A 25712-nucleotide genomic window follows, 5' to 3' on the forward strand; every position below is an offset into this window, starting at 1 on the left:
GTGCTGCATCCCTTGTCCCTGCTCCTGGTCACACTGGTAATTTAGGAAAGGCTATCTGAAGGTGCCATGTGCTCTCTTGGGTAAGGGTTTGTGAGGGTTGGTCTAGAGATGAATTAGGTCCCTTGATTTGCTGGATGAGGTTCCTGTTGGAGTGCTGGGTAACATTTCACGGAATAACAGAACCAATTAGGTTGGAAAAGACCTCTGAGATCATCGAGTCCAACCCATGACTGAACACCACCATGTCAAACCACAACAGGGCACTGAGCGCCACATGCAGTCTGTCCTTGAGCACCTCCAAAGTCGGTGACTCCAGCACCTCCCTGGCAGCCCGTTCCAACGGCTGGTTAAGAAGAGTTAATGGCTAAAGAGAGCTGTGCTTATTGGGATTATTTCGGGCAGGATGCTCACTCACTCCCTGTCCCGTGACGAGCACCCGGGGAGCCGCGGGAGCGCGGGGCGCTGCCTCTCCCGCTGCTGCCGCCAGAGGGTGCCGCGGCCGCCGAGCGCCTCCCCCCGCTGCCGGCGCTGGCGGCCGGTCCTGCCGGGAGGAGGGAAGGGGAAGGCAGGAGGAGGAGGAGGAGGGCGGGCAGGCGGCGACCGCGGCACCGCCACCAGCCGGAGGCCGCTCGCCCGCGCTCCTGCGCCAGAGGCGGGCAGCCGAGCGCACCGTGCCCTTCGCCTCCTCCCCGCGCCGTGCGGCTCAGCGGCCCCCGCCAAGATGTCTCGGGAGCCCGGCTGCAGCCGCTGGCTCCTCTTCGCTGCCTGCGCCCACCTCGTCTTTCTTCTCCCGCCGCTCCGCGCCCGGGGTGAGTGGCGGGGGCCGCGCCGGGACGCCATGGCGAGGTGAAGGGAGGAGACCCGGGACGCTCGGCCCCTCCGTGGAGGTGATGACAGGGAGGAGGGCACGGAGAGCTCGGAGTGGCGCCGGAGCCGCCGCCGCTTCCTGGCCGCCCTGTCCCGCCCCGCGCGGGGAGGCGGTGGGGGAGCCGAGGTGCCCATGTTCCCGAAGTTTGTCGCCGATCCGGGCTCTGGAGCGCGGCCGGGCGGCGCGGGGTCCCCGCGTGGCTCCGGCTGCGGGGGCAGCGCCGGGAGCGGCGCCAGGGGTTGCGGGCAGGGACAGCCCGCACCGAGGAAGCCGGCCCTGGGATCGGGAACAGCTTCGTGGAGCAGCCGAGCCCAGCGCGAGCACTCGTGCTTGTGGCTGGGCAGCGCCGCACTGACGGGGTGTTCTGCTCAGGGCGGGGGGAAAGGTTAAAACCGCCCGCCTAAAATGCCAGTCGAGAGGAAAGAAATATATTACTGTGTTTTAGAGTTGCTTTTCGTGTGTCTAGTCAGCTGGGAGAAAATGAAAGATTAGAATGTCAGCGATTGGGTTGCTGCAGGCTTCCAGGAGTTGGGAGCTGTTGGCGTAAGAGGCAGAAGTAAATGTTTACATCTGTTCTTTCTCTTTATTTCTATTCTTGAATATTTCCATCTCTGTCAGAATAGACTTGTCAGTTGGTTGTGAGCTTTTGGATTTGATTCTCTTCCACCACTATGGCTTGTGCATCAAAATCATGCAGGGGAAAACTGCTACTAATAAATCACGTTTTCAGCAAAGTAAACTGTGATATTTTGGTTTTTTTCTGCTAAACACTTTTCCTTTCACAGACACAGCTTGATTTTTGGAGGAGTCCTAATATTCTACAGCTCTTCCTAAAGCTGTATTTCATTGTTTCTGGGATGAGTAGTTTTGCTTCAGTAAGGTACTACAGCACTTGTAATTGCAAACGGATTGTAATCACGGTCAGAGAATAGCAGATTCAGTTTTTCCCATATCTGTATTTATTGTACATGCATAGATACCTGCCTATATGCAGGTAGAAAGCAGAAATGGAAACACTTGAGTTCTTGTTTAGTAGGTCTTGAATGATGCGTATATGGAATTTATTCACCAGAAGCTTCCTGCAGGATCTTGGTTTTCTTTTGGTTTTTTAATACCTGTTTATGTTACAGAGTCTGTCCTTTCCCAAATAACTCATGCTTTTGAAATGGCCTGGATAGTAAGTTTGTTCTTCAAAAACAGAAATAATTTGGACTGCCTTCCACATAAGCAAACAGCTTGTCTGTCGGTAGTTAGGTAATTTCATAAATTCCAGCTTGTGAGTGGCAGCTTGCAGAATGGGAAAATGTATTCAGGTGATTTTGTATGGTGTAATGTCTAGGCAATCAGAAGGGATCATGACGATGCTTTTTCTTCTACTATTTTTCTTTGCTTGCCTTGTATAAAGATAGTGGTGTACACAGCACTCATTTAGACATTCCAGTGGTTCAAAGTAGTGATTTCAGCTGCCTTCTTCCCATATGTGCCATTTGTGTAAAGAAATATAAGTAGTTGCTTTTATTTTATGAAAAGCTTCAGAAGCTCTAAATTTGCTTGTATCAGCCTCTCCTCTTCCTCTTCCCCACGCTTTCTCCCCATTTTTGTGTTGATGAATCTGTAATACATTCTTATCTGGCTTGACCAGAGTCTTTGATGAAGAAATATTATAAAAGCTTGCATCTAAATACACAAAACTAATTTCTAGTGCTCACAGGCTGTCTCATAATGGAAGATCCCATTTCTTTGCCTGACAGCATCAGTGCAGATTTTCTCTGGAATCATGTCAATCCATAGAACCTTATGTTCTTTGAAAACTTGTAAGGGGGAAGAAACCAAACCAAAACAAAAATAGACCTTTAATTAAATTATTATGAGAAATATAAAGAGATTCTGATGTAAATGTTTTCTCTACTGCATACAACATAATCACTGGCTGTCATTATTTGAGGTGGTTATTATCAGTCACAGTTTGGCAAAAAATACATTAAGTCACAGAGTTGTTACTCTTTTGTAGCTCATTGAAACTGACCCACAGCTCAGTGGGGTGGTTGGAACAACTCTGGGGTCAGTCAACCTTGAATCAGACTGTGAAAGAGGAATATAACAGAAGTATTGCTTTTCTGTCTCAGGTGGATTAATCTGTGAAAGCAAAGAGTTAACGCCTCAGTTTTTAATGTCCTTTGTACTTCAAGGACATATAATTGTAAAGGTTTGGAAGTTTATGCATGAAAGAGTATTACCAAAGGATTGCTTCTACACATAAAATGTGATATTATATAATTGTGTATGTTTATACAGTGTATTGTATTTTAATGCTGCAGTGTTTACATCCATTTTTCTATCCTGCACATATTCCTGCAGTTTGGTTGCTGAACAATGAAAATAATTGCTGAGTTTTACTTTCTAGTGTTATAAGCACGTCTATTTACTTATTAAAATTTTAATGGTGATAATGGAACACTTGACAAAAATAGGAATGGAAGGAATTGAATTGAACAGGAATTCTCATATTACATGTCCAGGTTTTGAATGGATCCAAACATGTTATTTAGGTTTCCCAGTGGATTTTAGTCATACCCTCAAAAGACATAAAGGCTGGTGATAATATAGAACTTTAAAGTCTTTTTAAGATTTCTTTCCTTTTCTTATCCTCAGTTCTTGGCCATTTAGCAAAACGAGAGGAGGATCAATGATTGACATGGTCTGCTCCTGTCTGCTTGTGCCAGATGACATGATGTTAATGCACAACGTGTGTTAATAACCTTCAGAGTACACAATGCATTAGATAATGAAGTGGGAAATACAAGGTTACAATTGCGTTTAAGATGGTGCCTTGCCTGTTTTTTTTTTTCTGTTCTGGGTAGCTTTGTTTGCGAGAAACTGTACAGTTAATCACCCTTGTCTTTTGGTTACAGTGGTATCTACAGGGCTTGAACTTTTACTGCCTAGTAAGTTTCTTCTTGCAATGTATTTTCTCTGTGCTCTGTGGCAAGTCCAACTGAGGTATGCTTACTTTGTATTAGAAAACACAAAAGGACTTGGAGAAATTCTGGATTTTTCAAAGGTACCTCTAGCTCCAGAGATTGGTATGTGCTTTAGGGAGTTATACTAAAAGAAATCCATTGCAGTTGTCTGCGTTAATAATGACGTATGAGAATGAAAAGTTACTCCTTTGTTATAGTAGCATCTGATAGCTGCTAGACATAGGTCATCCTTCTTTGTGCATGTATGCCTTGCACACAACAAAAACATATCCTTCACACAGAGAATTTATAGTTTCTGCCTGTGTTGTACAAGTGATCTGGCCATGAGCTGCATCTGGAGGTAGAATTTTTTTTATCAGGAGTGGTCCACTTCTGGGAACATCCTTTTCAGAAACCTCCTGGAAGTGAATTGCATGTGAATGAATTAATCTTGGAGTTGTCCATTTGTGCCAAGGTACTGTATTTTCTGCCTACCCTGTGGTCGGTCCCTTTGTTGATACGTTGTAGGCCAGATAAATTTACCATGTTCTTTTCCTGCTGCTCTTTTCCCAGTAAATCCTTAGAAGAGGATATTTATTTCCACTCTGAGAGATCAGGTTGCTTAGCCAGAAGAGTCTTGGCCACAGCTGACTTCTGAAGATTGCTTTATAAACTTAGATGTGCATAATAGATTTGCTAATCATGTAGAAGAGTGTTGCTAAGATAAATTTATACAGTCTGTGTGCGTGGAAAACTTCATTACTGTTGGGTGAAGTCTTGAGGTTTTTTGGTGGTGTCTTCAGGGGTCTGTTAGTCTGTTTTGTGAATGGTTCTTCAGTAGTTTAAAAATAGTCTGAACAGTTCTTGTCTTACTAAAATGTATTAGCTGGAAAAAGTCTTCCTGTTATACTTAATGTAAAGGATACCAAGTCATTTAAATGTGTTTAATTGTTGAAAAAGGATGGGAAGCTGCCTTAGTGTAATCACAGGCAATAAGAATTATGATATAGCAAGAGACTTCAGCGTTCATTGCATGTATTGGTTTGTTGAATAAATTATGTATGTGAGTGTTGAAATTGCACTGCGTGACAGGGTCAGAGCTGGTTGATTTTCAAAGCTCTTCTACAATAATGATCCATCCCCACATGCAGGAAGGCAGGCAAAGATGGCAGGAGGCCCACACGCACATAGAGGAGCTCCTGGCAAAGCTCAAACATCAAAAAGGAAGCACACAAGAGATGGAAATACAGTCAAGTCACCCCAAAAGTAACATGGAGACACTATCTGAGAGTGCAGGTATGCCATTAGGAAAGCTAGGGCCCACCTGGAGTTCAATCTGGTGAGAGATTCAACTTGTGGAAGGTAAGAAAAAGGGCTTCTGCAGGTGTATCAGCAAAAGGGAGTCTAGGGAAAATAATAATAGGCCTTCTTATGAATGGAGGACAGGGTTAAAAGGACACAAAAGAGGGCAAGGAACTTGAACCTTCTTTACCTTAATCGGTATTATTAAGACTCACCTTCAGAACACCCTGAAACTCATGAGAAAGTCTGGAGCAAAGAAGAGTTAATCTCACTGGAGGAGGACTGATGTAGGGGACATTTAAACAAACAGGACATACAGAAGTCCACAGGACCTGATGGCAGGCACATACAAGCACTGGCAGAGTTTGACAATGTCAATGCAAGAGTTGATAATATTTGAAAGGTGATGGTGACTAGCGGAGATTCCTCAAGAGTAGAAGAATATCATTGTGGTCTTCTAGGAGGGCAAGGATAAGTTGGCTAGTGGTACCTCAGTCCCTGGGAAGGTGGTGGAGCAAATAACCCTCTGTATCACTGCCAAACAAGGAAGGACAAGACAAACATCTGAAGGAGACAAGAGGGTGACTGGAAGAAGTCACCATGTTTATATGAATGGGCAGTCATGCTTAACCAACCCAAAGGACTTCTGTGATGATATGAATGTGGGGAAAGCAGTGGATGTTATTAATCTCAACTTCAGCAAGGAGTTTGAGTTCAATCCTGTCTCCTATAATGTCATAACAAACTGATGGAAGTATGGGCCATGTCTATGGATGGTGATGTGGATAGAAAGCTGTGTGACTTTGTGGGCTCTGATGAGTGGCATGGTGGCTCCAGTAGTGTTTAACCTTTCATTAACAACAATGGGATGTGCACCCTCAGGGAGTTTGCAGAGGATACAAAATGTGCAGGGGGAGTTGATGCACCAGCTGCTTGTGCTGCCATTCAGAGGGAGCTCAGCAGGCTGGAGAAGTGGGCAGACAGGAAACTTGTGAAACTGAGTTCAGTGAAGGGAAATACAGAGTCTGGCTCCTGACAAGGAGGCACAACATTGCACAGAGGGGTCACATTGTCTGGGAAACAGCTTTGCAGAGAAGGATTTGAGAGTCCCAGTGTGCAGCAAACTGATCATGCACCAGCAGTGTGCCATTGTGGCAAAAATGGCCAGCAGCCCCTTGAGCTTCAGGGGGAAGAGTGTTTGCAGCAGGGCAAGGGAGGTGACCCCTCCTGTCTGCTCAGCAGTGGTGTGACTGCTGGGGTGGTGGGGTGGTGCATCCAAATCTGGGCTCTCCAGTACAAGAGAGACATGGACATACTGGAGTGAGTCCAGCAAAGGACCATGAACATCATTAATAGATTGGGACCCCTGATGGACACGGAGAGGCTGAAGGAGCTGGGGCTTTTTAACTTGGAGGAAAGAAGGTTCAGGGAGGAGATCCAACATGTAAATACCTGATGGGATACAGTAAACAGTCAGACTGTGGTACAGTAAGACAGCCAGACTCTGGTGCTTAACAGGACGTGAGTCTGTTTACACAAACTGAAATACAGGAAATTGTTTGAACGTAATTACTTTTTTCTTTGATTTTTGTTTATTTTGTTGTTTGGGTTTTGTTTTTTTTTTTTTTTAATCTAAGAATGAACACTGGAAGAGGTTGCTCAGAGAGTTTATGGAGTCTGTTCTAGGAAATAATCAAAACCTAACTAGACAAGGTCCTGAGGATCCAGTTCTGGGAGGTTGAACTAAATGACCATTAGGCATCTTTTCCAATCTCAACAAATCTGTGGTTCTGTAATACCAGGATGAGTAGGTTGGTTAATTAATTCCCTCAAGAGCTTTATCTGTGCTCTCAAAGATGTGGTGTGAAATAGGTGATCTGATTATTGTTTGATTTGTTCCAAGGATCATGTGTGTTAATATTTTATAAAGCATAGGAGCAGTGTGGCATGGGTTATTGAACGCACTGTGGTGACAGAGGCAGCATCTCTTGTCAGTCACAGTTATCTTAGGTTTCATGTATCATTCCTCAGGTGCATATTAAAAGCTGAAAATTAGGCTTGTGAATAAGCTGAATTTGAGGTGACACTTCTTCAGGTTAATACTACATAATTAATACATTTCCTGGAATAAGCATGTTATGTGTTGATCTTGTAATTAGGATTGTGTCAAGAGGAAGGTGTGGATCTGGTTTGTGTGGGGGAAGCTATTCCTTGTCTGAACCAGTAAATACTGTTATACTGGGAGAAAAGGAGGAAAATTACCTTGAGGTTTGCTCAGTTGCTTAGAGCCTGGTTCTCATGGATTCAATCCCTGTACTGACCTCTCATTTAAGAGTTGTGGGTCCCTTCCATCTCGGAATATTCTGTGATTCTAATTTATGACCACCATGAGTCTGCTGTGTTAGAATTATTTTTGGGATGTCTGGATCTATCCATGTGATTTAAGATGCAGGTTAATCAGCACCTGAGATGTCACTGTGAACCTCAGCTCCTGGACACTTGATGAAATTTGATCTCCAGCTGGGAGAGCATAAGGATGTGGGTGTTCAGTGATGGGGCACCCTAGACGTAGGACAGTCTTGTCTTGCTGTCCTATATTGTAGGTTTCTAGTGCATTAAAGGAATGATAACAGGTAACATTTCACTCTGAAGTCAATTTCAAGCAGTTGTAGTGAGACTTGAATCTGTTTTCTGCCCCGGTTTTTTAAGAAAACTATGAATTTGACAATGAAAAATATAATCTTGAATTCCTTCCAAATTGTAACAATTTGCTTTCATTTGCATCTCCTTAGTGCTTTTAAGAAAATGATTTCTTAAGAAGAATCTTAGCAAGGCATTCTTATGTTAAATGGAACTACTTTTACAAATGAGCAGGCTGAGACAAATTGAATGTCTACATCAACAACAAAAAAAGTAGCACCAGAACCTATTTTATGATTTTCTCTGATACAAATCAGAAGTGTATGAAAAGGGTGGTATTGCTATAAATAGTTTGAGATACTTCTGTGCAGATTAGTTCTGTGGGGTCCCTGTTCTTTTTGTAAACATTTATTTGGGTCTCATACATTTACAAGTTCAACTGTTGTTCAAAGATGGCGTTCAAAGCCTGTGATAGGCATTTTCAGTTTTGATAGAAATTTCTGTCAGCCACTGTAAGTTTCTGTGGTTCCAAGAGAAGCTTTGGTAATCCAAACTTTAACCTAAAAACAGTGGACTGCAGGTCTCCCGTTGGTAGCACATTAGGCTGTTATCAAGTGAGTTACTGAACTGAACAGATTTTTTTTTTTTAAGGGTTTTATTTGCCTTGAAGCCAAGAAAAATTGGCTTCATATCAGAGTGATTTTTTTTCAGTGGTGTTGTGGGAATTGTCAGGCAGCAAATGTATAAATTCTGTAAGAACAGACTCATGTTCCCAAAGATTATTACAAATATGGTATCATTTAATGTGAAAAATCTACCTAAATGATGGGGGGAAGGAGTTTGTTTTTTTTTTTTTTTTGTTGCAGAACTTCATCAGGTGTGAAAGTGAGCTCCTGTAATATGAAAGAAATCTGTTTTTTCTTTCAGCTTTTGCTGTAAGTGTAGTTTCTGAAGGTGCAGAAGATGAGACTGAACTACCAGTGATGCAGGTAATAAATTTTAGTTGCTAGAGCAGGAACATTTTACAGACATTATAAAATAAACTGGAATAGATCTGAGCAGAAAGCCCACTATCTATGGCATTCATTATTTTAATTATTGACTTCAGTAGTACCAAATTTCATATGATGTCTTTCTGTTCTGTGTCATGTAAGTTCTTTGTGCTACTGCTGTTGAGAAAAGTTTTTAGTATGTAACCTTTATTAGTTCAAACACAGGTTTTCCTTTCTTCTTGGTTTTGTTACATATGCAATACATGGAGAGGGAAATGGCTGCCTCTCTGCCAAGTTAGCATTATTACATATTAACACTCAAGTCACAGCTCAAGCAAAGCTTGCGTATGAAATTTCAAATTAACCAGATGAGGAGAACTAATGGTCAGAGCCAGCCCTAGATTTAAATAGCATGCTGAGTGTTAGGTGTGTATGCATGCATGTCCTTTCACAGACTTCTGACTACCATTTTTATATGAGTACATATTTGTACAGATATTTGTGTATGTATAAAAGAAATTGAAGGGAAGAAAATAAACTGGAATGAATCAATGGTTAGAATCTATAGCTGCTATTTAGATCTAGTGATCTGACATCAAATACAGTAGCAGTATAGTCAGAAGTGTATATTTCTAAATAATTGTTGGTTTTTATAACTACAGTAGTTTTTCAAGTAAAAAATATTCCTATTGCAAACTGCTGATCTGCCTCAGTGTCTGGAAGACTTGGTCATGTCATTCTGTTGTCATTACTAATAGGTTGCTCTTTGTTAAATTCCATTACTGTCTCAATCCAGCTGTTACCCTTCTCATATAGGATATAATTTATGAAGGCTTTCCTACTATTTTAGTGTTTCAGAACTTTTCCTCAGATGAAGTCAGAGGTGCTTCCTAGAACTTTTCAGGCCAAAATATCTTTTTTTTCCTTTTTTTAAAAAATAACATTAACAGGAATATAACAGGCAACAATTGGTTTGTGTTTTAATAAAAGTAATTTTAAATATGGCTTATTCTTCACACAGTGTACCACAAAACACATAGGTTTTTGCTTGCATGGAAAATCAATCTTCCTGTGTTTTCCTCTGTTACAGGTTAGCTTAGAATGTTAACTTACTGTGCTATATATAATGACAGTGTTGTGTATAGATATCAAAAGAAATTAATCTTGTAAGAAATCTTCTAAATTTTATTGATCCAGGCAGCAGGAAAAGGATCATAAGAATGGATGCAGTTGCAGTAATTTTTGAAAAGGTTTTACAGATGGCTACCAGTTTTTTACAGATGGCTGAAGTTTTACAGATGGCTATCATTTCAGTGTAAAAGTCAGAGGAAAGATTGCCTGATGCAAGTAGAACTAAAAGGATTACATACATCTGATATTTAAAAAAAGGGAGGGAGCTAAGTATTTAAAAATAGAACTTTTCTTAAGGAAAACTATGTATGAGCTTATTACTGAGGATATGTATGGCATTTCTATCTGGAAGTCTTAAAACACTGGAACCAAGATAAATCCTACAACATTCTTTTGCAATTAGTAAAGATGATTTGATTTTTCATCTGGCCAATCCAAAGCACTGGGCTGCTGTCACCTGGGGTAAACTGTGCAACAAATGAAGGCTCTGTTTTCCTTCCTACAATTTTCTAGGCAGTGCAGAGATACCTGATGTTTGTGATACCTGAGTAAATTCCAGTGGAGTCATGTTATGTGTAACAAACTTTTGATATTTGTCTTGATATAAATTGCATTTGAGTCTTCCTTTGAGATTTGTGTTTTGATAGAAGCTTGATAGTAGATTAAATTAATAGAGTGTGTTGGGTTTTTTCCCCACACTGAACAGGTGTGTTTTATTGTAGAGCTCCATATTCAAAACTTAGTGCTCAGGAGATACATAATAAAAAAAAAAGATATTATTAGTAATAATTTAAAGAGCTCTGGTATAAATTTAATTATGGAAAAGTATTTTCTCCTTTTTTTTTTTACTCTTACTGTATTTTTTGTGTAATAGTATTCAAGCATATAGGATATCTCTTGCAATTCTTGATCATGAATAACATTTTACTTTGTTTTTCATATTAATTTTTGACTCAAAACCTATATATATATTTATAATCTGGTGAGTGCTTTGACTTCCAGTGTGTTTCTGTAGAAATATTTGAGGCTTTGTGCATATTCTTACTTGTTTTTTTTTCTTTCTTTCTTCTAGAACTCTGAAAAAAGTAGAACAATTAGTAAAATAGGCAGAGGTAAGTATAGTGCTGTTTCACAAACACCTTTTTTTCTTGTTTCATGTAGTCTCATCAAACAGAAGATTCTAAATCTTTGATGGTACTTGCAGTTCTTGTAGTTAAGTTTTCTGTGAACGTGTGCACTTGCACTGTGAAAATGATTAATTGCTTTTTGTAGTGCACTATAGTTTAAAATAAAATTTTATGATACTTAGTAGCTGTTCCTGTAACAATTTAAGATGAAACTGAATTTTACCGTTCTGCTAGGCTCTAACTGTACTTGTAATAACTAGGTTATTATAAATTGCTTGTAACAAATTATAATAACTTTGTAATATTTAGAAGCAATTATTTAAGAAGCATGTCAAACATGAATAGGTAAAATAGTGGTAAAACAACTTTTTGCTGCTAGACAGGTGATAAATAATAAAAATAAAAATTCTGCAAGGCTCTGCCTTCTCTGAAGATGAGTCTGATGTCCTTCTGACAAAAAGTTAACAGACCTGACTTGCATTCTCTGCACTGTAACTGGGCTTCTCACTCTGCTAAACCCTCAGGATTTGGCTCTGCTTGTTCTGAAAGGACCCAGCTTAATTATGTCTGTCTTCTGGCATTTCCTAATATATTATTTGTCAGTGCTTTGAGGGTATGAGGAGCACTGGAGAAAGTGAAGTTTTTGGGGTGTCTTTCCTATTACTAATGTTAAAAATACATACTTGACTAGATGGACTGCAGGTCTGATGCAATCGGTTTTTTGCCTCTTCCTAATAAAGTTATTTTGTTTTGAGGGTTTGGGGTTTTTTTTAGGTCTTTTAACCCATTTCTATAGGAAAATGTAAGGGTTTGAAACAGAATGTAGTTCTTGATGGTTCCTAGTTCCTCTGATATTTCATTCTTCTCTTTTGAACAGTTATATACAGATCAGTAGCACTTTTGGAAATTAATCTTTCAAAAGACTGTTCTTTCTCTTGCTTCATTGAATGTTTCTCAGCTTGAGAAACAACTGAGGTGTTTAATATTGTAACTATTTTCTGTTGACATTTTCATACACTGAAGATGTCTTTTATTAACTTCTTTACCTATAGCAACGGAAATGATTTCCATTTGATTTAATCATGAAAGTAGATGTTATCTCACTCCTAGAAAGTATGCTATTGTGGAATATCACAGGTGTTGTTAAATGTACCATAAGTGTAACTAAGTGCAATTCACGTGCTTCCATATCTGTAAATATACTGTAAATATAGTTAAAGATACTATAACAGCAATTAATAAAAACAAGGTAGTGCTTGCTTTTTGTCTCCGTGGGTGCTTTTGGTGTTATGTATGTAGATTTAACCCTTTGACTCTCATTAGCATCAACAAAGTGTAGTTTCACTTTTCACTCTGATTTTAATTTTTGCACTGGAAATCTGGCAAAGATCTTGCTAGGTAGCAATTAGTTGCTATTCAGAAGTTTTTATTATGCATGGGATTTTTAAGCAGTTTGTTTGGTAGTTCAGAGCATGAACACTGTTGATTCCTACACTGTGTGGAGAAAAATGTGAAATGAATACTGATACCTGAACCAATGCTTATTCCATCTCCGTAATATATCACCAGGAACCTCACAGAATTTGATGATGTCTTGATGAATAAGCTAATAAATTGAGGGAAAATAATACTGAGGGAAAAGTAGAAAAGCATCTAACTGCAGCTTTGAGCTGTCATAGGTCTAAATTAACAAATAACTGTTCAGAGCACCAAAGCAATGTAATCGATCCTCAGGTGTTGGACATAGCAATCTTCTCATAGCCTTAGTGCAGATACTTGTGGTTAATGCTCTTTTCACAATGTTTTCCTGGTGATCCTTCTTCATGGGCTCAGTTTTACTCTTTTTTCCGTATGATTACTTTTCCTTCTTTGGACTTCTTCCTTTTTTTTTTTTTTTTTTCTGGTGTGAACTTTGTTCCTTCTCCACAATTTTCAGTATACTGTACAGGTCTCCTGGGCATTAGTTTCTTTCCTTGTGGCGCTGTCTCAAGTTATGTTCTGAGTTTCCTGGTGCACTTTCTACATAGTTTCTGTAAAGTTCAGCCTTTTGTGGCCAAACAGTCCTCATCATTCATTGATACTTAGTTAATGGTCTTGAGTGGGCTAAACAGTATAGATCAAATTTGCTAAGAGTTCTGGAAAAGGCATCTGTCCTCTTCCTTTTATTGTCTCATCCTCTCTTATCTGCTGTGCTCTGCTTCTGAATGAGATCATATCTTCCTGGTTTTCTAAGATTTTCCAGTATTGAAGGATTATTCTGTCTCCTATCATCAAGATAATTTGGCGACCTGCTTCATCATCTAGTTGTGTTTTACAATAGTCACTTTTATAATCCATAAATGTTTGCAAAGCTACTTCATTATTTCCTTTTAAATTTCTCTCGGTCTTCTCTCCTGTTTAAAGTTTTTATTTATGATGCCTTTAAACACTGTGAAGACACTTGTGAGATATTGGTGCTGTCATATTAGAGAAGACTATCAACTCAATGTTCTTGTGTGTGTGTGTCTCAACCTGTTGTTTGTTTCTGTGTAGGGTTTTAAACTCTGTTTGGGAAGCAGCTGTTCTCTTTCATGTTCTTGCATTTCCTGGTGAGGGGAGATGCTGGTCTGTGGTGAACACCTTTTAACTCTGGTGACAAGGAGTGCTGGTGTATTGGAGAAAAAGCAACCTCATGAATGTGGCTGCTGTTAACTGCTGCACATCTTCCAGTTGTGCCATGCTCTTTTTAAATGAATCTGGAAAAGGGCTGGTTTGGATTTTTGTGTGTTGGTATTTTTGTGTGTGTGTTAAATAATGCCCTTTACTAGTCCATGAAATGTTTGTATAATTACAGGAACAATTTACTGTGTAATAGATTCCTATATACACCTGGGTTCTCACTAGCTTTGGAGCAAATCAGAAAATACTTTATCTTTAAATGTTCGTATTTCTTGTTTGCAGAATTAAAAGGAATTGTATTTGTCATCCAGAGTCAAAGTAATTCTTTTCATTCCAAGAGAGCAGAAGATCTAAAAAGAGATATTTTGGAACAGGCTGTAGATCTTGGAAAGGTATGTTGAGATAACACTAAGTGCACCTTGTTATTTATGCTGTTGCCACATTTTACTAAAAATATTGGGGTTTGTTGTGCCTTTTTTCAAATCCATTCTATTTCTTTTCAATTATTTTTTTGTGTGCTTATAAGAAAACTATTTCAGTGGTTATTTGCTGATTGTACACTGTGATTTATCACTACTTTTAATTTCAACTATTAACCTTTATTATTAATGGCTGTTATTGTTTGTATGGCATTTGATGCAAAAGTGATAAGAGATTGGAAGAGGGCAGTTTTTCAATATGACTGTAGTGTGTTTACAAAGAAAAAAAAGATGCATTCTTTATGAAGTGAAAAACATAACAATTTAATTACTAGCTAGAATAATTTTGGATTATTATTTTAATGGAGCCAGTGAATGTGCTGTAATGTAGATTTGTCAGAATTCCATTGCACAATTGTGACTTGGTGGCAGTAGAACGGAAATGTGTGTGGACATTAAATTCCTAAGGCAGGATTCCCCCCTTCCTGCAGCAGCAGTCCTCCACACCTCTCTTGCCCCTGTCCCTCTGTGATGGAGAACCTGCCCTAACTGTTCCTTGTTCCTCTGCCACCCCTCTGCAGACTGAGCACTCTCCCCTTGACCTGCTGGTGGGTCTCACTGACCTGAGAGCTGCATGTTGTACTTTACATTCTAAAGGGAAATTTGATTTGTAATGTGTAAGCCTAGAGAGGAGTTTTTTAAGAAACCTACACTGAAAGTTCAGTGTGCATAAACAATTATTTTCCTTGTGTTTTATAAAATCAAGAAAAATTTGAGTGGCATACATCCCCTGATATGAAATAGCTTGCTGTGAGGTTATTTGACCTATTTTTCATTTCCATGTTCTTTGTTGTAAAAGAAGAAAAATCTGATGTAAATTGTCTTATGTACATTAGTCTTGTAGTGCCTAAATCAGATTGCTCGATGTTTTAGGCTTCATTTATCCAAGCTTGTCAAACCTATTGTAATTAAATCCATTCTAAATACAATTTTTAATCCCTTAATGAAATCAGTCACGTGAATAGCCTTTGTTCTGCTCTTCCAGAGTCCTCTTTGGAATTGAGACAAGTGTTCAGATACAATGTGTGCAGAGAGGATTATGGTGTCAGTTGTTAAACCCAAGGATTTTAGTTGAGTTCTGTAATTCATGTTGCAGAATATGAGTCATGAAAAGTTCAGTAAGTAGAATTCCAAGTGGTTTCAGTGAGGCTGGAATATCAGCATGTTTTGTGGGAAAGAGTGAAATAATTTTGTAATCAGAGTTGTACCTGAAATTGACCTGGCTTCTAAAGACCTTTATTGCCTATTTAAGAAGCTGCCTTTATGGAAATGCTGAAATGGTGATGCTTTTCCAGTATTAATAGTTACCTCTTGAACAACAGTCATGGTGTTTTAAGAGAAGCAGTGATGGAAATCCCACCAATAATCTCATATCTGAAATTTAGGAAAAGGGGAAAGCCATCAATGTATAGGAAAAAAATAAATGAGCATAATCAGCAGGTTCTTGGTACATCTTGATTGTTTTGGTCAATTCACAATGCCACTGTGAGCCAGACCCCAGTAATGCTGAATATGGACATGGGGCAGATCATCTCTGCAATCCTGCATAACAATATTTGAAGTTGGCATTTTTCTCTGCAGAGAATCTATATGAAATTATTAGTTTCAGGCAAAAAAAAGTTAAATCCTTGTGTTTTCAAAGACAACTGCTGTATGAAAACAAAAGACTGAATCATCAGGTTCACTCCTCTGTTGTAACAGGCCCAAGCAATAGATGTTTAGTCCATAAGGTTTCATTAATTATTTTCTGCTAGTTTAAAATGAGAAATGGAATCCAACTGCTAGCTTTTGTTACTTCATTAAACTAGCATATATGTCTCACTGCAAAATGGATTAAGTCACTGGCATTAATCTTTACAAGTGATTTGTCCATTTATTTTCTTTCACGGTGTACTTAAAACAAATTTTTAATGTGAAACCAATATGTAATTCCGGTCACCAGTAGATGTCAGTATTTTGTTCTTGCTTAAAAACATTTTCCATAGCGTTTTATTGAATATTAGCCAAAACTCTTCTGTTAGAATTTAGCAATGGCAAAAATTCATTAGAGTTTCTACCAATCTTTTTAATTTTCTGAATTAATTCCTGAACATTTAACCTCTGTAAATTAGACCTTCATAAGAAGCACCAAATAAGAATAAGGAAGCTGTTGGGAGTTTAAAATGGTAATATTTGGGACTATGCCCTTTATGTCTAAATAAATCAAAATCAGGATTACTTTTTGGCTATTACTTTCAATAGAGAAAATGGGTAAAATGAAGAAAGTTTTTCAAAAATTACCAGTCAGTGCTTTTTAATTGCCTGTGATTGTGATGCCATTTAGAAGACAAAAGTCTGTATATTTCCCTATGAAAACCGGTCTAGTAGAGAAGGAGATTTTTTTGCTTTGGGTCCTTGAGGGTTCTTGCATTGAATGCCCTCGGCCAATTGAAAAAACTATAATTTTTCCTGAATAGTCTAAAGATCAAATGGGGTCCTATTAATAATGTGGTTATAAGATTCAATGGAAGAACTTCTTTTTCAAGGCAACAGAGTTATTTTTAAACTGATTTGTATATTTAGATAAAATAGACATAATTTACTTGAGACTTTTCAAAATTAATGCCATAAATTCAATGCAATCTGTAATATACCTCTTGCTTCAATTTTTAGTTACTTGCTCAAATTCAGGATTCTAGTATGAAAACCCTGTTTGCTTCTCTCCTGCCTGTAATGGCTTCCCATTTCATGGAAGCCACTTTCCAGCTCAGACTGATCAGGCAATTAATTTTTGGATCCTGCAGTTTTAACAAGACTTAACAGATTATATTTAAGTAAAATATTGGGCTACATTCTGACCTGACCCTCCATCTTTCTGTCTACAATAGTTTGTCTTTATGGCAAGGTTTTCTACCATATCAAGATCGACCCTATTTTTTTGATTAAGACAGGTATGTTTTAACTTCAAAATTTCTCAGTATTACTAGATTGATTCCCTTTGGTTTTTGTGTAAAATAATAGTCTGCCCTTTATTTCTTTCCTAGCAACAGCTTTGGTTATTTTTTCTACCAAGGGTTTATTCATTCCTGTGTTTGCAACATCATCCACAACTTTACATTTATTTTCCAAATCTGTCCATAAAACTGCACTTATATTATGTGGGGAGAGCTTGCAGTATAAAACCCTAATAAGAGTGTGCATTTAAGTGGTCAGTCTATGAAGTTCTACTTTCTACTTTTTTATCCATATTAGCACCTGTTTGTTTTGTTGTGTTACTTATTCTGCTTGTGTACATTGCCTAGTATCAGTATGCTCTTGGTCATTTTTCTTTGTTTGTCTTCATAATCCTTTATTCCTTTTAGGATTTGCATTTTAAAGTGCAATTGCTCCTTCTGGGGCTTCAATATTTGGGGGCTCAAGTTGTGAAATGCTCCTAAACTCTGTTCTGTGGAAAGGTGAGGTGCATTCAAAATAAAACCTTTTGAAATTGTTCTAGGGAATGTGTACAAAAGATACTGCTTAGTTTGGAAAATGTTTTGGAGTTGTCTTAAATCTCTTCAAGGTCAGCTTGCAGGGCTTTACACATTTGAGTGACTTTTTTTTATCTTTGCTTTCCTCCAGCTGTTCTCCTAGCTTTTTGTTTTAATTGTCTGATCTTTGACTTCCTAATATGCCCTTGCTTCTCATTCTGCAAAGGTTCTGGCATCCTTTTGACAATTGCTAGGCTTTGTTATCAGCCTTGCTCATTAACTGTTGAAACTGTAAAAATTACCTACACCTTGTGCTGGAAGGTGAACAGGATCATTTTCCTCTAATGGATGCTCAGCAGATTTGAAGGAATTTGTAGCAGTCGGATAATTCTGCGCTAATGAGATCTTTTAAATGTTTTAGTAGTGATGAGTGGTCTGCCCTCAGCCCTGCCTTGCACATCATATGCCATTTTTATATTCCTGCTTTTACCAATCAAATATGTGGTAACTTCCTTTGATTTTTAAATGCAGAAAATAGGACCTGTCACCTCACAGAGATGTCTTGCCGTGTCAGGGCAAAATATAAACAAGGAATTCAGAAGTTTAAAGTGCTTTAGACTGTGTCTCTCTCAGCATCTTCAGCAGCAATCTCTGCATACTTAATAGGATTTGAACAAACCTGTTTTACTAAGGTATTTCTGTATTACTAAGGTATTATTGTTGAACAAACCTGTTTTACTAAGGTATTTCTTTTCTTAGTAAAGAATAAGAGATTGCTATAAAGCTTTCTCTTCCACTGCTCTTGGCTATATTAAAATTGTTCAATCATCTTTGAATAGAATGCTCAAGTATACATGAGACTAGAATTACTAAATCATCAGATTAAAATCATTACCTGGTGACAGTTGTTTTGTTTTTGTAAATTCTCCTGAGCATCTATACTGGTACTTGAAATACAGTCACCAAATTTTTTGCCTTGTGGAAGCTTTTTTCTGCTCTCCTGTTCCTTCTCTTCTTCCCTAGTTAAAATAGGTACATTAGATTTACTTGGCCAGAGCCTGTTGTGGGGAAGGGACCTGCTCCCCCACGTATCACACTGATTGAGCTTGGGAGATAAGGGTCTCAATCTTGCTGTCAGTGAAAGCTGCTTCAGGCTTTCCATGAATATAAATCTACTTATACTGCTAATCTTGCTGATAGTTAAAGAAGCATCTGAACCCCATAAATGACTTAATTTCTTGCTTGAATTGTAGAATCATCAAAGTTTAAAAACATCTCCAAATCATCAAGTCTTTGACTACCACCACTCCCACTAAACCATATCAGGAAGTGCCACATCTGCTCAGTTTTTTGAACGCTTGCAGGGATGGTGACTCCACCACTGCCCTGGGAAGCTTGTTCCAGTGCTTAATCACTCTTTCAGTGAAGAAATCTGTCCCAATATCCAACCTGAAGTGTTTTTATGCACTAGTTTGGATTGACAAAGATTTTGCTTTTAAATAAAAACTCATTTTACACATTAATATTATGCATTGCAATACTTAAGTCCTATCTTAAACACATTCTAAACAAAGACCTTACTCAGACCAGGCAACATAATTATAGTGGTTCATCTTTAATATTAGCTTTCATGAATAATAGCTATGTACTGTGTACTTCCTCTGTCTTCTGTATGATTGTTTTTATTTAGAATTCTTGTAAACTGTGAGCTTGGAGAAAGTATTCCTCACTGCTTTTTATTCACTCAAGTGAAAAGCAAACAAATGTCACTTTACTGCAATATGTTGTTGTTATTCTAGGCTACTGTCTTATACACATCTGTGGTAGCATTTATAATAAGCACTCAAAACTTTTCCAGATTTTTTCCACATCTTTTCATTTTTCTTGCTACAAAATAAGGTCTGATTTGTTAATTTGCACACAGTACTTGCTCTTGATTTGTGAAAGCAGGGAAATGCTATGGCCTTTCACTGAACTCCCTGAAATTAAATGTGATATGTTATGAAAACTCAGTTCTTTTTTAAAATGATAACCAGGCATCTGAGAGTAGAACAGAAGTAGAAATTCTCTCTATGAAAAATTTTCTCTATGGAAAATAGTACATTATGCTTTATTACTTTGGGCTTCCTGAGGAGCAAAGATTATTGAAAATCATGCCTTATTAGAAACATGGGTTTTGTTGTTGTGGGAGTCTTTTACACCTTATTGTGGTTTTTCAGTACTTAATGGGATCTTATAAAGAAAGAGGGGAGCATACTTATTAGAGGGCCTCTAATGATGAGGAAAGGGTGAAGTTTTTAAACTAAAGGAGAGTAGATTGAGACTCAGCATAAGGAAGAAATTTTTTACAGTGATGTTGGTGACAAACTGACAGTTTGCCAGAGAGCTTGATACCCATCCCTGGAAACATTTGAGATAATTTTGGTCGTGTTTCTGAGCAACCTGATGTAGCTGAAGGTGTCCCTGCTCACTGGAGGGGCCTGGACTAGAGCTTTAAAATGTTCCTTCCAACTCAAAACTGTTTTAGGATTCTATGAATGAAGCCTAAAGGAAGAAATAGAGCAAGAAATTAAAAGGACTGGACAACTTTGGAGAAGCTCCTAAATAACAGATGTGTTAAACAGAAGCTAAGTTCTTTTGCAGTGGTAATGTAAAATAGTACTTTAAATCATCCATGAGTTTTATTTGAATGGGATTATTGAAATAATATTTACTCTTGGATTCTTGAAAGTGGGGCTCTGATAAAATTGGTATTTGTGTCTTTAAAATGTGAAAAATAATTGAAATGTGTATTGTAATTTTCAATATTGAAGGAAATTGTTAGAATATGGAGATGTGGTGTTTGGTATAATGTTTGCAGCTGGCAATTCCCAGTAAATTGTCTGACCCAGTGGGCTTAGAGGTAGGAGATTTGCTATTACTTTTTTATTATTTCTATTGGTGTTACTTTCTTTTAGAAATCCTTCAGGATGTCTACAGAATTGGCATGTTTTTCAAAATAAAGCTGAAAGGAGACTTCAGGATGTATTCCACAGCTCTACTTTGTCAAAGTAATCATAACAGATGACTGTAAGAGCTTAGCTTATTTAACCTCCCAAGGGAAGGTTGAGAAAGTAGGCTAGCTCTGAATGTGTCTTAGGGTTGATTACTGAAAAGATAGGAGAATAGGGAAAATGTTAAGTGCTTGTAGGGTATGTGGAGATAGGAAAACATTTCTGAGTCTGGAGCTCTGCAGTTCAGCAGCAGTGCTCAGGGGTCAAGGTCCCCACTCCTGCCCCTCGGCCCTGGGCTTCATGAGGCAGTTTAATGAGCTCACAAAGCACAGAGATAATATATGCAAGACACAGGTACAAGCAAACTGGACTAATTAGGAGCAAATTCCTGTACAGTACTTTGTTTTTCTCTAGTGTACTACATGATGGCTTTTTGCTTTGCTCAGGTGACTCAGTAATATAATGAACACATTACTGTCATGTTTTGCCTTTCACTGCAGTTCTGTTTCTGTTTTTATGTTATACTTGCAAAATCATGTCACACAGGACATGTAATTAATAGTGCTGAGCAAGATCTAGTGTGAGTTGTGTTCTAATAAAGTGTGTTCTCACAAAAGAATACACTTAGGGCAAGGTTTGGTTATGCTTAGAGGAAATTCAGTGAACTATTTTGTAGTAAATCAAAGCAAACACAGTTCTGCTGGAGCATCATTGAGGATGTGACATAGAGTAGAAATCCCATTTTAGCTGGGGTGGATCTCTGCCATCCTGGGTGCATACAGAAGCACATTTTGGCCTTGTAGTCTATGAAACCATAGTATTTTAGTTTGTTTTTACCCTGCATGGTTTTGTTCTCTATAAATTGCACATTTCTCATATAGGATTTGGTAGACTAATACGAAATTCCATGTAATGCAGAAGGAATACAGATACTTGTTTCAGGTTAACAACTCCCTTACTTAGTTCTTAATTCATTTATTCTGAATTACCTTTTCTTTATTGAATATGCTAGTCCTCCAAGTTTATTCATATTAATGAAGAGAACTTTCAATATTTAGATTCAAAAATCAGAGTTCTCTTGATGATCTGGTGTGAAATTGATTGTGTCATTAGCATCTTCATACTTCAACTTGCATAAAAAATACTAGATGATTTTAAGATACAAATGAGGCTGTGTGAGTCTGTGTCTTTGGAATTGGCTTGAAAATGTGGATCCTAAGCCCTTTATTCACACTTAGATTTTCATTTGTGTAAAGTTTGCAATTGTCATCTGTGGCAGGTATTGCTGATCTCACTGTGCTGATAGAGTAGGTAGTATTTGCAGTAAAAATATCTCTTGCTGTATTTCAGACTATAAGCAATTCCATTTCTTGGTTTTGCCCTTTAAAGTCAGCTCAGTTGTGCAAGTGAGGAGAGTAGTTTCTTAGTCTTCAAAAAGTGATTGCATGATGTTACTTAGATTATAAGATACTTTACTTGTGTCACATGTAGAATGTTGGTGTGTGTGAAAACACATGTGGTTTGTGACTGTGGAAACAATAGCTTCAAGCTAGAATAACGAGTGAATGCTGTACAGGCCTTGGATGCATTTGTAGGAGAGTTTTATGAGATAGACAGACACAGGGTGCAAGTTACGTTTCATTACCTTGACAGCATGTGCCCTTCCACTCCTCAAAGCTGACACCAGATACATTTTGCTTTTTTGTTCTGTCCTTGTACTGAAGATAAATAAAATGAGTAGGTCAGCCCAGTTCCACTAGGTTCAGAGTAAAAATAAGAAAGGAAAAGCAACAGAAATCCTCCTGTATTTTTGAAAGTGGCTGTTTTAGACCTATAGAGTGTGTTTTAAACATCTCCTATATTAAATTAGAATTAATGCATGGTTAGAGGTGAGTGGAAGGAAAGGATCATGCAGGACATGTATTTTCATGTTTTCGAGGAAGTTGGGTTGAGAAAGAGAGCAGGTTTATGAGAATGTCAAAAACAAAAGATACCTTGTGAGAGTATTGGATTAGCTGAAGAGAGAGTGCTTTTTCTTTATCATCACTCCTTTGCTCTGCACAAAGGAAATAGAGTATGATAGTAGAGCTACTTAGATCATATAATTTACTTTATATTTTTTGCATGGGTAAATGCTGCTTTTATCTAAAATTAATCCAGTTTCAGCCTTCAGTGTGATAGAGACACTGAGTGTATTATTAACAACTACTATTTTCTTTGTCTATTTTTACATGAAATATGTGGCTTCCTACAAATACTAGCCTAACTGCAGGTTTTGTATGCGTGTAAAAATAAACATTCTTGTGAAGACAGAGGTCTTCCCTTTTGTCTTCCTATCTGCAGCCCATTAAGTAAGCATAATTTTGTGGTTTTATCATAAACTTATACCAAAAGTAAAAATAAATAAATTTATGTAAATAAAATCAATAAAGATAAAACTCTATACCAAAGTAAATTTTACCATTTTCACATTCTGGTGAAATACAAGATGCAGAGAATGAGTAAGACTTGCCACTTCCACCAAAAACTTTGAACATTTAGTTTTTCAATAAATTGTAAACAAGCAGAAACATATTTGTTAGGTTAGTTTGAACTGGAACCATAAATCAGAAGTGCTGATTTTTGAGATGCAGGTGAATATCCTGTTACAAATTGGAGTTTTGGCATTGTTTCTTTTCTATTTGGGTCATTCCAATAGCATAAATCCTTATTTTTGTATGAAGTTAATGCACTCCTGAGAGACATAGTTATTCTTTAGAACAGTAGAGATGTTTTCTTTAGTATATGAAATGTGGAGGTTTTATGTATTTCTAGATGCTGTGCTTAACTGCCCTTAAAAAGGATTTAAAGTAAACTTGAAGAGTCAGCAAATAGCATAAACTTTATCTTAGAGGTTTTCTTAGAGAATAAATTATTTTTGTGTTTAAATGTGACTTTTATGTTAATGGCATCATTCACAAAAAGCATTAATCAAGCAGGAATGTGTGGCACATGCAAGCTTTAAGTGGAAAAGGATTAGGGCCTGAAAAGACAGGTGCAACCCTACAACTCATGGTCCTCTTTCTGGTTGTGGGAACACAGACCTCCAAATACAGACACACAAAGCCTCCTGCCCAGGAGTTAGAAACAAAATTTAAGGAGAAGACAGGACAGACAGCAGTGATCAGAGCGAGCCATGGCCACACGAGTATCCTGACCAGCAATTTGCTACAAGTGACCAACTCCCTTTTTTCCTTGTACTTACCAATGACTTTTTCCTCCTTGTCCCAGTTTCAGCCAGGATAGGGGAAAAGGGGGATTGAGTGAGTAGCTGCGTGGTGCTTAATTTCCAGCTGGGCTTAAACCACTCCTCAAACACCATGATCCCTCTTTTGCTGACCTTGTGCTCTTTCCTAAGTATCCCATGTGAAGTTTTGTGCCAACCCGAAGTGCTGTTCCCCTGAATGCTGTGGTGAGCCCTAAGCTCCTGTGGGCAATGACTCCCTGTCAGACTGTCAGGTGAGCAGGGAGCCTCTCCCTTCTCTTAAGCTGGTGTCATACTTGGACAGAATGATGCTGCAGTGGGGGATCAGACTCGCTGATGGAGTAAAGTACTGTGTGTGTATTGAGGGATGTATCTGTATCCCGCTTTCCATGTGTATTACAAATTGTGCAGTTTGGCTTATCAGAAGGCTTTGTTTAAATGGTGTTTCCTTGGAAACTACCCCAGAATTCTTGCTTATCTGCTAGACATTGGGATCTGCCACATCAAATAGGCTTTGAGTAACAAAAGAGCAAAGGAACTTATGAGAAGTATTTTCCTTTGTAGGAAAGCTTCTTTGATCTTCCAGGAAGAAAAAATGCTAACTCCTCATTTTGATTTTTCTGTAAATCCATCGTTTTTTTTGTCATGATGTTAGTGTGACAGGTCAAAGCTCAGCTCAAAGTAAAGAGTGTTAGAACTCCCACTGTGTCTAAGGTGATTGTCCAATGGAAGCCTTTGTAGAACACCCTTCATTATTTATAAGTATTTCTTCATGGGGGTGGAAGGAGATTACTATGATATGTTGATTACATGGGTTCTTATGCAAAGCATTGAATTTGAAGTCTGTTAGCTTTGTAACTAAAAGACAGTTAGGATATTACGGGTTGGAAGGAGCACCATCCCTAACTTAGAGTTTACCTTGTTTCATACCAGCGTAAGTTACCTATTCTTCAGGGCTGCTTGCCAGTCAAAACTAATGAAAACTAAGTAGTCATTCCAGAATATTTTTTCAAAGATTAATTGATATTTAGGAAGAAAGTACGTATAATTCAAGTTTAATGGGAATATTTTTATTTTTCTTAAAGGAATTGCCTACGGTTCTGCTTATTCATCAGATTGACAGGCATGAAGGTGCATGGACAATATTGCCATTAATGACAGAGTAAGTGTAATGAATGCCAGTTATTTTCAGAAATTTTTGGAACCAAGAATATATATATTAGTTACTCAGACCTCTTTTTTCAGAAGCAAAAATTTTTAATGAGAGTTGCAGCTTTATATTTTAACTTCCTTATTGTACTTTTGTTTTATAAAGCAATTTTGTGATAAACTTAAATCAGAGAAGCTTATTTAAAATAAAAACAATAACAATAGAATTTAATTGAGCAACAACCTTCTTCAAATCACTGTGCATTTAAAAATTATTAGGGAAGTAAACTAGTCTAAAGAAACAGCATTTTTAGATGTGGATTTTTCTATTTTGTCCCCACTTTTTACAGTGTAAGGTGTGAGGTATTACAGAAATTTTGATCTTTCAGATTACTTGGTTGAATGAAGTAGAATAAATTAAAAAAAAAGTGGATCATAATACTTACTTGGGTTTTTTTGCTTATAGAGTTTGTAAGAGACAGTATGTCTCTGCAGTGAGAAGTTGTAGGTTTCAGCATCTTTTTAGATGCTTATATGGTAAATTTTCATACTAGTATGATCAGAAAAGACAGGTAGTCTCAAATATCTTTTATTCTTAGCTTATGCAGATGGCTCCAAGGAGGACATGCTGGATTTACATCTTGCAAACTGTCAGGAAATTGTTTTAGTAATCCTGAAGCTCCATGTTACTGAAGACTATCTTTTGCCTGAAGCTTGCGT

General features: G+C 38.0%; 1 protein-coding gene across 1 annotated transcript in view; it reads left to right on the forward strand.

Moving 5' to 3' along the window:
• The first annotated feature begins 665 nt into the window (after positions 1–665).
• Positions 666–25712, forward strand: part of B3GLCT (beta 3-glucosyltransferase) — a 45505-nt gene continuing 20458 nt past the window's right edge. Inside the window, exons 1-5 of the mRNA XM_053936549.1 lie at positions 666–809; positions 8698–8759; positions 10966–11005; positions 13961–14070; positions 24929–25005. Of these exons, the coding sequence (XP_053792524.1) occupies positions 722–809; positions 8698–8759; positions 10966–11005; positions 13961–14070; positions 24929–25005 (377 nt within the window). The 5' untranslated portion in view covers positions 666–721. The remainder of the gene's footprint in view (positions 810–8697; positions 8760–10965; positions 11006–13960; positions 14071–24928; positions 25006–25712) is intronic.

Source organism: Vidua chalybeata, chromosome 2 (assembly GCF_026979565.1).
Source record: "Vidua chalybeata isolate OUT-0048 chromosome 2, bVidCha1 merged haplotype, whole genome shotgun sequence".
Lineage (NCBI taxonomy): Eukaryota > Metazoa > Chordata > Aves > Passeriformes > Viduidae > Vidua > Vidua chalybeata.